This window comes from Apteryx rowi, unplaced genomic scaffold, assembly GCF_003343035.1.
Source record: "Apteryx rowi isolate R43461 unplaced genomic scaffold, aptRow1 scaffold_200, whole genome shotgun sequence".
NCBI classification, from domain to species: Eukaryota; Metazoa; Chordata; class Aves; order Apterygiformes; family Apterygidae; genus Apteryx; species Apteryx rowi.
The window spans coordinates 133,162-146,835 of record NW_020448309.1 but is presented as its reverse complement, the minus strand read 5'-3'; the positions used below and the strand labels follow the sequence as shown (position 1 = coordinate 146,835).

The 13,674-nt window shown below is 41.2% G+C and overlaps 1 protein-coding gene across 4 annotated transcripts in view; it reads right to left on the bottom strand.

Moving 5' to 3' along the window:
- Positions 1-13,669, bottom strand: part of CEPT1 (choline/ethanolamine phosphotransferase 1) — a 31,206-nt gene extending 17,537 nt beyond the window's left edge. The window contains exons 1-4 of one of the 4 annotated variants that reach the window (XM_026063816.1): positions 13,618-13,669; positions 11,423-11,824; positions 7,893-8,040; positions 6,701-6,842 (exon numbers count right to left, since the gene is read on the bottom strand). In XM_026063816.1, the coding sequence (XP_025919601.1) occupies positions 6,701-6,842; positions 7,893-8,040; positions 11,423-11,818 (686 nt within the window). In that variant the 5' untranslated portion in view covers positions 11,819-11,824; positions 13,618-13,669. Of the gene's footprint in view, positions 1-6,700; positions 6,843-7,892; positions 8,041-11,422; positions 11,825-13,104; positions 13,304-13,617 lie in introns of those variants that run through there. The other 3 variants (XM_026063815.1, XM_026063817.1, XR_003253172.1) reach the window with 3 other exon arrangements.
- Positions 13,670-13,674: the final 5 nt, after the last annotated feature.

The window sequence follows — 13,674 nt, the reverse complement described above, 5'->3', positions numbered from 1 at the left end:
CTACCCCATGCTCGTGCCTGTGAATGACACTCGAAATATGAGTTTTTTGCACAAAGACGCTACTGCATATTTTTTGTAGGATGGAAACGCAGATCATGACAAAGCAATCTTCTTCACGCTTCCCTGGCCGCATCTTCAGTGAGCCACATCTGAGAGAAAACATGGACTCACGCCTCCATGCTCATTCATTTCCTTGACTTCTCCGCAAATAATGTTAAAGAGGAAGCCAAGGGAGCTACAGACCCCTATTCAGTGGTAACTGAACTATATGTCCTGTATACATTTGTTTTGCACCCCTGTCAGATGAAAAATAAGCCGTAGCAAACACGGCTACCATACACATCGACTGCTATGGGACAGGTTTATAAGATTATTTTGTAACTAAGGTAATTTAAAACTTGATCTCATTAAAGTTGCATCAAACCACCTAGTTTAAAAAAGATTCAGCAATAAATTCGGTTTAAAGCAAGTACTTATCAAAATGTTTTTAACAGAAGCATGCGGACTGCCATCAAGTAACATGCCAATTGATTAAAAAGAGAAACAAGGTTCATAATTGCACTGTCAGAGCTTTAAAAAAAGTGTAGTATGATGTACAGTCCCATGCTTGGTGACATGGTAAACTGAATTTCAGGCCAATAATCATTTTAATTATTACATATACAGTATATAATTAGAAAAGGTAATATTTGATATTTTAAGGGACTACAGGAAGAGAAAGTTGCATATATTTACAACAGCCAGCTTTGTTACTTTTGGACATTGTAATTTTCTTTTCTTTTTCAACATTACTCAAAAAGTGGTATTTCTAATTCAGATGTGGCTAAATGTTAACATTATTTAGGAAAACTTCAGAGGGGACCACCAACCTAGGCATGTGCTTAACTTTATTTAAATATTGCCAGTGACGACTCTTATTTTCTTTGCTTTTTGCTCTGCTAGGTTGCCTTGCCAAGTCGGTAAGCACCTTGAACCAGGCAACATGCAACTGGCTAGCCACGCATGAAGAATATACACTTGTCAACRCTAATTTGTTGAGCATATTCAACATGCAATTTTTAAAGCATCCTGGTTTGATGAAACGAGCCAAGACATTAGACTTTAAAATGGCTACCACTGAATCAAGTTGCAAAGCCTAGAGACAGCTGCAGTCAATTCTTTCCTCATCCAAAAGGCTGAACCAAAAGGCTTTAGTTCAAACCAAAGAGATTTTCTGAGAAAGTCAATCAAGCAAAAGCATCAGGAAACAGATACTTACACTGGAGATTGCTGTGAAATCAAGTCAATCATTACTGATACAGCTGACAACATTTTTTTTTTCTTTTTTTAATACTTTGCGACACTATGAAGGGTGTGTATGCATCCTCCTCCTTCCCAACCCACAGAAGTCCTTGTGACATCTCTGGTGTAGGACAAAGCAGATGAGAAAAAACACTCTCGCCTCATCAGAAAGCAGAAGTTATGAGGCTGGGAAACTCAAGGGGTTATGGATATTATTTAGTACTTTGTGCAGCAGCACTTTGGTCCAAGAAATGATGATTCTTCCATCTGCCTTATCCCCATCTACCAAGGGTGCAAGTGGGATTACTCAGGCTGGGCAATGAACTATGAATCCGAGCATGAGACAAAAGATTGTTTTCTTAAAGAAACTGTTGCACCAAGGAGAAAATGTTCATCATCACATGAGAGAAAAAGGCTAAGAAGTCACAAGCTGGAAGTTCAAATGTTTTAGTTTTAAARGTTATTATGAAGTTGAATCTTAACTCATTCCAAACCAGCATTCTCACTTGGATGCAATGATGTACACAAATAGCATCAAAAAGCAAACTGCACAGAAGGAAGAAATGCTTCACTGAATTAGAACCATTTCCAGTTACAGGAAATTCATCTCTAAATAAAAACAAAATTAAAAAATCAACCAGAAGCTGTTCTCCCTTCCCTTCTGTAATACACTTCAGCTGACAYGTCAATTTTTCCTTTTGCTGCTCATTAAGGTAGATTTAACATTTTGCAGATGAGATAAACAGGTGAAGCTTGCATCTGTCATGTTGGAGCTCAGCTTCACACAGTGGTAAGAACATCCTTCAACGATAAAAGCAGAAAAAGCAGCAGCAGCACCTCAGCACACGACTGCTTGGTTCCCAGTGTAAAACACTTTGTCAAAGGACTTCTGAGAGAGAAAGGAAGCGGAGGAGGATCATGACGGAAAAACCCGTTATGGTTTACTACAACCCTCATTAATTTCAGCTGTATGTATTATACTGCAGCAAGGCACTTATTCATATTTATACATAATACACACACACACATAAAGCGCTAGTGAAATGCCAGCCGGTGGCAACGAGTAACTGAAGCACACCGAGGAAGACAGACTGCAAGCAGCAAACTTCACACCTACTACGGCTACACCTTAACACATACTTTTTGCAAGTGTAGAGAAACAACRTCCTCCCCGACATCGAGAGGCTCTACATCAAACTTCAGACTTTCCTCTGCAAATAACAGAGGTGTTAAAGTTCTTCAGAACATGCTGAAGAACTAAGATGGAAAGTGTTAAACCGTATAGCTATGGGGATTACTGCCTTATCACCTACTGTAATTCTGAGATCTTGAAACTGCTCCCAAAAGCAAGCACTTGCTGTGCTAAACTTTCTTGACTTGRAAGGCTTCCATSGATGTATTTTGAGATTCGGTGTGAATTGCCTATCCAGGACAACACACTAACTCCTTTTCTGTTAAGTGCTCTAGAGAAAGGTGGGGTTTTAGTTGTTTTCGTTGTTTTCTGACATGCACCCTCATTTACTAATCTCTTTTATACCCCTGCTGGAGGSCTCAAAACATTAGACAATTTAATGTTCTTCCCTTCCTAAGCCGCTCTGTTATCAAGGGGGTTCTTGCTCACGTCCAACTGCTACAGTGTCATTTAACAGGAATGTTCCAAGATTCTCCAACATTCCTCAATAGTGGCTGTTTCATTAGATAGCCTGAATTCTTTTGCTTTCCCTAGGGACTGTTACTCACTAGGGACTATTACTCAAACAGCGAAGTAACATTTGTAACTTTTCAGTTCTATGAATGCTCTTAAGAAATGTTCTTTCCTCTTAATGTTTGCCAATATGCTTTATCCAAACCTCTAACTATGAATGCTTCAAGATCACATTTTGTAACTCATTGGCTAGCTTTATGAAGCACCCTTAGAAACCAATTTCCATCTCATTGTTTGTCTATATACATCTTTGATTACTACGACTGCCAGCTTTCCATTATCTCAATTAAAGCAGCTTGGAATAAACAAGATAATGCAATAACTCATGAGAGAAATAAATGCTGGAGTTCATGGTGCAGCCACTTCTTCATGTCTCTACGTGGACCCCTGATGGGTGCCCCTGKGTTTTTTAAAATCTGATTTTAGCACTGTCCCCAAGCCAGCACAGCCACATCTATAATGTCTTCATTTCTGTTTCTGTGCTATAGGTACTGTGCCTGCACAGCTCCAACACAGTGGCAGGGGTGCTGTGGGTCACATCTCTTAAGACAGCGATCAAGATGCAACGTGGAAGCCAGTTCAGATCTTACAAAGACTAATAGCTCCAGGTTCACTGCTTACTATACTGGATTTAAAATAGCTCCCRCAGAGTCAGACTGTCTCTGCACTGAGTTTAAGGTTGGCTACACTACTGAACCTGCATAAACACAGGGACAGCTGCTAATATCCTCCTTGAAGSCAGCACAACAAGGAGGTGCAAAAGCAGTGAATCCAAGTGGAGTAAGCTTGGCCCAGAAAGAACTAATAAACACAACTAATAATATCACAGCTAATAATCGTAATTGGACTCAGCTGACTGCAAGCAAATTCCTTCCAGGGTTTGTGTTTCATATCCTGCACTGTCTTCCTAAAATAACAGATCTRCTTCCCCACGGGTATGTGGAAGTCCAGTTGGGCTTAACAGCTCAATTTTTATGTTGCGCAAAAGAAAGCGCACTGTTTGCAAACCAGAGATGCACCAATTATGGCACAGCTGCGCCCATATAAAACTAGGCCTGARCACAGCTCATTCTGTAACGTGGCCCAGCTAATTCACAACCCAGATAAACCAGTTACTACACTGAAAAACAGGACAGGAAAACAAAGCAACTCATTTGGACTGCTTCAATATTGAATGCTTTTGTGCAATTCAGAATCATCATTTTGTTTAAGTGTGCAGCATATGCCTGCTCTTTCATAAACCTGTTTCCAGGTAGGCTGCTTGCTTCTTTAAAAGAAGGGAGAAAAGAAAAAAAAACAAAAAACAAAAAACCCCACTTCTATATCTCGCTCTGATGTTTCCTGCTGTCTTTGCGCTGCTGATGTTATTATAGTGACTTTTACTGTAACCTACCCAATTTGTTTTGTGATACTTCCGGCTTCCTCACTGTGGATTTTTAAGCAACACTGACCTCTAGCTAATTTTTGAGCTACTTAAGCAATTCAAGTTGCTTTTCAAGAGGTCTGTATCAGCTGCCAAGACCTAATAAAAGTATATGATCATTTAAAGATGGAGACAGATCACCGAGACCTTACTATCTCAAGTGATTATTTTGCAATCCTAGAGAGGCCCAGGACAGCTCAGCAGTTGCCAGTGGGAAGAACCAGAACAGCTGATGTATTCAATAACCAGGCASAATTAAACCAACAGTTTTCCTACTCCACCTGCGATACTCTGTAGGAATTTGGCAGAAACAATCCCACTTTCTCCTCCGTCAGGGTGAACACTCCTGCTCTGCAGATAGTCTGACACAAAGTGCAATCTGCACTCAGTGAATCATCAAGGCTGGCAAAGCAATATTACACACGAATCGGGATTCAGTTCCACAAGCATGCACTAAATGTGGCGCGCTAAAAGGTTTTTTGTTATTTGGTTGGTTGTTTTTGAAGATGACAGACTTTTCAGCAAGCCAAGCTGATTATACAYTTAACTCTTCAAGTCTGAACTGTGCGCAAAGACTAAAACATTGATCTCATCAAGCCCTTTAGYGGTCTGCTGCTCTTCCCTGAGCCCTTTTCACTTTACCTATCAAGTTGATCTCCATAATGAAATACAATTTCTTGGCTCATCACATACAATAAGCAATCACCAACTGCATGCCCTTTCCTGCTTCTTTGGAAGGGAAGGCAAGTTAGATATGCTGTCACATTTCCTATAACATCACCACTTTCAATAGCTCCCTTGGTCTATTTTTGACATACAGTGACTACTTAGGGTACAGAGACAGGAACAAGTTACTGCACACTAACTACTTATGAGCTCCTTTTAATAGCTGTCTTCAGCTGCACTTATTCAAGAGCAAGAATATCGTAAGCCTGTACATCCCCGTGGCTCTGAAAGGGTAGATAAAATACAGGCTTTTTTTGTTTTAAGTTTGGTGAAACAAAAGCTTCAAAAAAAACTAATATCAAACAGTGAGAATCATTTACAGGAATACTAAGTAATCACAGAGTTTTTGCCGCAGAAATGAATGTCAGCTTGTGGCAGTCTATTAACCTTRTGACACAGGGCAAATGAAACAAATGTGTTTACTATTCAGTGCTGTCCGATATCTAAAATAATGCTGTGCATACTTCTGTGCCCTTATTACCTTGTCTACATTARCTACTTATTGATGGGTCATCAAATTCTCATAATATAAAACCATGCATAACAATGCTTCTGCTGCAAAATATTGTCTCCAATTTTAAAGACTTTTCACCAGAGACCATCAAATGAAAAATKTACAGTGAATACCAGTAGTAACGTACATATCTGTCTGGAGCACAGAGGCAAATCAGGTAGTTTTGATACCTGCACCTRTAAAGTCAAGCACATGCCAAGGTTCCAAAAACTGGGAAAGTGTCATTATTAGGGTCCCATAAAGTTCAATGGAAGCTAAAAGTACTCAGCATTGAGACCTTTAGTATGGTGTGAAAGCAAGATGCCTAAAACAGTACATAAATTGAGCCAAATGTCTTACTTCTAACATTGAAATATYAGAGAATTGACTACCAGAGAAACTACTTTTGCTTTGGTGTAATCAGGATTACAATACGGTTCTAGATTTCCTCCCCCCAGTAAACACTGAATATCATTACGATATCTTATTATTTTGAGCAGACATTTTAGAAATACGTTCTGGAGAGCTAACCCATAAGACATGGAATTTGAGTGGAATTTGCAATTTTGGTCCCATTACTGAACTAGAATCTACCCCAACTAAAAAGAGATTCAGAACTTTAAATTGCAGGCACAATGTCAACTAACAGACTATGTTAAGAGTTGTATGCAATAGTAAAGATTATACATCATGACAAGTCAAGTAATATTGTTAAAGAGATAAGTAGGAGTTTAACTGAATAACTAAAACCAGATTGCCACCATCTGATAAAACCGTTCAATTCTTGGGGAAGAAACATCATGTACTTTCCCTGATTTTGGTTTAATTCAAATCATAAGCTCCTGATTAAGTAAGATGGCAAAAGAATATTTTTCTACTCCTAATACTGACTGTTATTTGGCTTGTGTTAATTGTGGATCCAACATATAATAGCTATCACAAGCCATATGCACATATATATGAATACAAACAATTTACTACTACCCTAAAGATCTTAACTACAATTACACAAAATTGAACTAGACCGGAAAGCAGCATAACTTTCAGTTTTACTTTCAGCCGGGTTACTTACATTCCAAAGCGCAGCGTTCCAGAGACGTACGTCTGCCAATGTGCGCAGTAAAACATGAATGTTCCAGCAAAACAACAAAAGAACATCCAGTCAGGGTTCGTTCCCAGCTGCACAGCAATACAAGTTCCCAAAACCACAAAGACTGCAGAAGAAAATCAGTCACATAGTAAAAAATAAAAAATAAATAAAATAAAATGCGTACGCATGTAAAGAACCTTACCAGAAGCAAATCTAACAAAGGACCCAGAAAAGGAGAGACAACGTGAAATTATCCTGATGCATTTTATTTCATAAATGTTAAGAAATTAATGTTTCCATTTAAAAAAGCAAAAAAAGAAAAACAACACAAAACACAGACTGTAAAAATATATTTAAATTCTTATCAGTTGTCAGAAGTCCTCAGTATTGAGGACTTCGAAGCACCCTCCATTTTCAYTGACATTAATGCCATTTGAAATCTCAAGAGACTTCAGGGATTTATGGAATTAGAGCCTTTGGCCAGAGTTTTGGAGTTTTCTCACATATCCAAGGCTGAACACATTTTTCCCCCCCATTTTCTTCATTTCTGTCATGACATTGAGAAAATCCAATGTCTGTCATTCAAGGTTCATAAGGTATATATGCATTTTTTTTAAACACAAGACAATTTATAAAAATTTAAAGTATAAGAGCTTTAGAATTTAAGTAATCAAAATAATCTGATCCCTTCTTTTGAAATGGGGCTCAACTTCCAGCTGGCTGAATGAACTCTGCATACCGTGAAGKGAACCAATCTTATTCATACTAGTCTTAAACTTGGACTTCTACTGTCCCGCTGTTCAGGCTCAATATCTGGTCTTGCAACTGTTATACATAAGTTAGATCTAAAACAAAATGGAAAGGCACTTTGTGTGCTTCTTATAGTAAATTTTCAAAACTGACACTGAGAAAGTATACAGAGAAAACTGATGGCTCAGACTGAATTAGTTACATCCTTAATTCATTCAGTGTCAGCGTAATACAAGAAAGGTCGTATTCAGTTAATTAAGAGTACTGTATACAGACAGGAGAGTTGACTGAAAAGCTACACAGTCAGCAATATCAGTTGTCCATTTCTTCAACAACAGGTAAAGCAAGACTTTTCAGGGATCAAATCTGGAATACAGAAGGAGAGTCACTTAACCCTCATACTTCAATTAAAAAATGACAATACCTGTGGAAAGTGAATCACAGCCATGATCAAAAAGTTCTCCTAACGGAGTACTGCTATTTGTCCTTCTTGCTTGTTTCCCATCTATAGCATCCAGAGACTGGTAAATGAAAAGGCCACATGCACAAGCAATATATGCCCAGGGAGGTGCCTAAGAAAGAAATCATCARTGATGGTAAAAGATTTTTAAACCTTAAGGCCTGTTTTATTTAGGCTRTCTTACACCCTCCTTTAACAGTTCATTTGCACACACTTCCCCCCTAAAAATCTACAAATTACATGCACGGACCCTCCACCTTTCAACAGCTAGTCCTGACAGGGGCAGGCAGAGGGGGTTTACGACACATGAAATGCAAAAAACTGACACGGAAAGCACTATTTTAGATTAATAGGCGTAGCAAATTTTCTAAAGCAGGAAGAAAAGCTTCACCGTACATCTGAAAAATTTATAGCACCGCATATGCAAAGCTGGGCACAATTAAGCTCTTGTCTAGCTTCTGCTTCCTGTAGRGGAATTTGTAAGCCATCTGAGTGATTTAGGAACTCAAACATTTTCTTAGCCCCCAAGACATACAACTGCCTCAGGAGCACAGCGCTCATCTTGAGAAGACCTCAACRAGATGTCACATACTAAAACACTACCAAATACAGGGTATTACCAGGCTGCAGGGGCGCTTGTTTGAGAGCAGTGTCATTGCATCGTGCTCAGATTGTTGGAGTTAAGGTTTAGCTGTTATGTCAGCTGAGATTTTTAAAACTTTGGTACTCCGTAGTACAGCACCACTGATTTTTCTTCCATTTGCAGACAACATGAGCTTCACAGAAATCTATGTTTAATAACCCTTAATATTCACACCCTGTAGAGCAACTTTTTTGTTTTTTAAATCTATCTATATAAAACAGATTTCAGCTCATCCTGCCTTGAAAACTGGCAGTGTGCTCTGCTTTTAGCAATGTGTTCACACAAACTAGCAGAAGAGAAGGGAGAACATGTCACCCCACACGACCACGCTTAGGTGAGGTTGTGATCCTATGGAATCCCAACCTGTGATACCATTTCTATTTCTCACGAATAGATTTGACACTCAATGTTTAAGTTAACTTTTCAGGTCATGTAATTTTTTTCTCTACAAACTTTAAAAAAATCAGACTGTGGGCTCTTCTTAAACACTACTTTCATTATCAGTGTGTGTTTCTACTAAATGTTGTTTGTATCTGCATAAGACTTCACAGTTCCCTCTATTATCCAAATCTTTTTGCTCTTTTTAAACAAAAAAGAAAGTGCAGTTCCATTGCTCAGTGCTTTGCTGGGTTCCCCCCTGTCCCAAACTAAGCAGACAGTAGAAGAATCCATATTTTGTTTTCTTTGTGGCTACCATTCCCCTAGATATACCTTCAATCAGTTGGAAGTGCCAACTGGCCTTTGAAAAAAGTACAACTAAGAATAAGTTACAAAGAGGCTATTTACATCTGAAAGCAACAGTGCTTTCAGAAGTAAACTGTGTTTCTGGAATCCTGAAGCCCTATTTTCTTCTCAGACAGCTACTTGACACTTAAAAGCACAAGCTTGCAGCTCTGCCACCTCGATGACATCCTCCCTGTCCTGCCAGCAGGCAGGGCTGCAGTACCATATGGCAAACCAGATAGGGCTRAAAGCTACCTCTGCAGAAAGTCATTTTTCAGCTGAAGTGAGAAAACAATCCCATTCACTAAGCACAAAGTAACTCTCGAACTGTTAAATATACAACAGTGTTTTAATACAGCAGATTGCAGCTAACAATATGACATTCTGACACAGAGCGTAGCTTAGTCTGTACTTCAGAAGTTTAATTACCACCCAGAACACAACTGCATTCTAGATGTTAATTATGCTCTGGTTCAGCAGCCTATCTACCTGCTAAGTTGCTGAAGTAGAGACAGGTTGAAGTCTCTCTACTGAAATGAATCCCAAACTCCCAACCCCAGGGAATATTGCTATCTGAGTAGACTGAAAGTTAAAAGAAAGGATGCCGTAGCCTGAAAAGGAAGGAGCCGCTGGAAGTATTCACCGCTCAAACTTAATATTTACTTTTCATTTTAAACTTGCAAAATCTCACAAGTTATTGCAAAACTATTTCAACAGATTTCTAGAAGAAGAGGTAAACATCACTTTACTACGTCATATATGCAACTGGGATGCACAGTGCTGAATGTTCCAACCTCTAATGTGTTTCTGTAGAGTCCAGGTAGAAACAAACCATATGTCACTTGATTACGAAATATGCCCCCAACCTCAGCTACTAGACTCGGTTACGTAGGAGTTTAAACATTTTGAGAACCTGAACTCAAGATGTTCCCAGGCTATTTAATAAGTAAAATATTTTCTGCATCAAATAAGTCCCCTTTTCAATCCATATAGGCATGAGCAGCTTTTCAGACTATGAATATTCAAGCGATAAAGCTTTCCCAGTGCACAAAAGTGAAAGTCTTCAAGCGTCTTACAAGGCTTCTCTAYTGAGGAAGAGAAGCCTTTGAAACTAGTAACTTGAAATGCTTAGTAAAGACTTTTGTACCCTTGAAATCAGACTTTACAAGAAGTTACACAATTCTCCTGCAGACAGGTCAYGAGCTTTTAGTGCACTCGGAATAAAGAGCAGATCCTCTGCCTTTCATCCAGCCTTCTCACATCACAGACTACTCAGGTGGCACACTGCTCAAGAAAACAATTTTGTGTTCCCACAGTTCACAGCACGTTGTATCCAAGGTCCTAATACAGGCTACCCAGCAATATAATCTGCCAGGGCCCCAGATGGGATAGAGAAAGGTGTGTGTTTGTTTTAATAAGCTAGGTTTAGTCACGTAAATCAGGGAGGAAGCAGATTACCGTGCTCTCCCAAGCTGCACCGCTCTGGTGCTCAGTCCTCTGCCTGATCTAGAGTTCTTTGCTGTGCTGTAACTCTAGCTGGGTTCACAGGCAGACTCAATTAACCGTCAATCGATTCAACTCGCATTTCTTTTTGTGTGGTAACTCTAGATCAGACAAAGCCAAAAGGTGACTAACCTTGTCACACACAGAGAAAGTAAACAGGCAACACTTGCACAGGCCATACATGTTATGACAGTCACAGCTCCGTTTCTTAGTTGTTTGCACACGAACTCGAGCRTATCCTGGGAGGCTGCAGCATTCTTGCAGCAGGTCCCTCCCAGCTGCTACCAGAACAGCTATTTCGGTGCTAGACCCCGTTTCACACAGTGCTTGTTGGCCTGTGACACCCCTTYCGCCAGCCCCCCGGAGAACCCAGCTGCTTCACTCAGCAAGCAGCGTGCTAACCCAAAAATTCACACGTGCTCTTTTTGCATGCAAGTTCTCATATGGAGGCACGCACACATTAGAAGTACATTGCAAACATTTAYGAAGAACAGCATAAACATGAAAATTGTGGCCTGTTAAGCGAGAACTAGTTCTCCACAAATAGAATTCACAGAAGAACAGTGCCAGCTGCTACTAGATCACAATAAATACGAACTAAAACTGTCAGAGGCCTGATGCTTACCTGTTCTGTAGCTGTTGGGCAGTAATACACTAATAGCAGAGTTGTAAATATATTTATTAACAGTCCAATGACAGTGATCAGGTTTGGGGCAATCCAGGCTGGAACTYTTCCGACTAACCATTCCCAGTAACCTTGCATTAGCGGTTCAAGCAGGGATCGTCCAGCACTCTGATATTTGTGTTCTTCCAATCGTTTTAGCTGGTGCTTTGACAATGGAGGTGTAGGCAACTGAACTAGTTTGCTTAACACACATCCAGCAGCAGGAACGTGACCGCAGCCCGCAGGGGATTCCAAGTGTGACTCCCCACATCGCCTCTTTATGTTTCGATGCCCGCTCATGGATCGGTTGGCCTCAGAATTTTTATTTGGCAGGTAACAGCTGTTATGAAGAATCATAAGATCCTGCAATATAAAGGGTTTAGACATATTGAAGAACACAGGTACGGTTTAAAGTAACCCAAAACTTCTAAGCACTGCTCTAAAGAGCATTTCCTTTGCCATTAGCAAACCAAAAAGATGCTAAAACAGTTTTTCCTTAGAAAAGAAAGATATTCAGGGCATTGTTGAAGAGAGAATAGGGAAGAAGTATCCTCAATGTAGTTGCAAAAGGGTAAGCTGCTCTTCTCTTTTTTTTTTCCTCTCTCTTCTTTTTTTACCTTTCCTGCTGCCTACTGAAGCAAATATCCTGTGTTCACCAGCCTGCATTTCATCAGCAGTTGAAACATATCACACTACTGACTTATGTTACAGACTAAAGCACACTCAGACCCCTCACCTCTCTCCCCTAGGAGAGCTACCTCTATCTAACAGATGCATACCTCTTAGCTTACCAAGTGAAGACACTAAAAATACTACAAATACAGAAAAATCTGAAGACTATCAGAAAGAGGGAAATTCGGGAAAAGTCTCAAGTTCAACAAGCTYAAAGCAGCTTTGCCTCTTTGGTCAAGGTGAACAACCACCTAAAGGCAGTTATAAGAAACAAAACATGAKCAAAAAAAAGTGCTTATTTTGCTTTGCTGTGGTTTTAAGTTCGCAGTTCTGTTTTTTAATTTAACCTGGTTCAGGTGAAAGCTGATTATCTGTACATCATTCAGGATGGGCAAGAAATATGTAGGAGCTATGAAATAACAGCTTTAGCTGGTCAAAGACAGCCCAATGACACTGGCATGAGACAGTTGTGAAAAGGAAAAGCCAGGTCAGGAGCAGCATTTCCCATATAAACAGGGACCCTTGTGATGTTCCATCTCTCTTGGAGACAGGCGACCAGAAACACATAGCACTCCAAATGAAGTAAAAAAGTAGCAGTAGAGAAAGGCTGCTAATAAGGAAGGTTTGCTATTTATCTACAAGAGTCAACCAGAAAAAGAAAAAAAAATAAATAACTCTTAAATTCAGCAGAATAAAGCCTGAGAGAGGAAGATGACAGRGCCCATGCTAGGAAGAGAAAATAACCTACATAAATCTAAGGTCRACATTGGCATAAGAATAAGTATTCTCATCTCCCTCCTCCATGGCTTGACTAAGGCAATTCCTGACCGTGGAAAGCCAGACTCAGAAAAGCCTTCCAGCAGGAAGAGAGGCGACTGCAAGGAAACAGGGCCTCACTTATGCAGGAGCTTGATAAGTTTGGGAGCAGGCCGACTCACACCCATTGCTATCAGGGAAYGGGAGTTAGTCACCTAGGAGGCCTCAGTGGGTGTTGTCCAGGACGACCAGGAAAAACAGCCGAAGCACAGAAAACTAAACTCTACACTTCTCCCTCTTACTGAGGGGCTGCTCGCACCGGCCCTGCCCCGAGCAAGCAGGGAAAGCAGCCAAACACCACCTCGTCCTCCAGAGCAAACAACCCCGCACTGCCCAGCGCCCGCAGGACTTTCACCCGCGCCTGTTTGCTCGCCGGCAAGCAGCCGGGGCAGGGGAGGGGAGGGGAGGCCGGGCAAGGGCGCCGCTCGGCCCCGCCGCCCCGGAGGCGGCGGCCCCTCACCCCGCCCGGGGGGCCCCGGCACCGCGGCGCAGGCCCAGGCCCGGCCCCCAGGACCCCCCCCCTCCGCGCCCACACAGACGGCGCCCCCCATTCTCTTGAGCCCCGGCCCGCCCCGGGCAGCGCGGAGGGACGGAACGGGACGGCGAGACCCCCCCTCGCCCCGCAGCCCGCCCGGGCACTCCGGGACCGCGGGGCACCCGGCATTTACCTCAACCTCCGCGCACTGGGCGGCGCTTTACGCCCCTTTTGCGACTGCCGGAAAGGA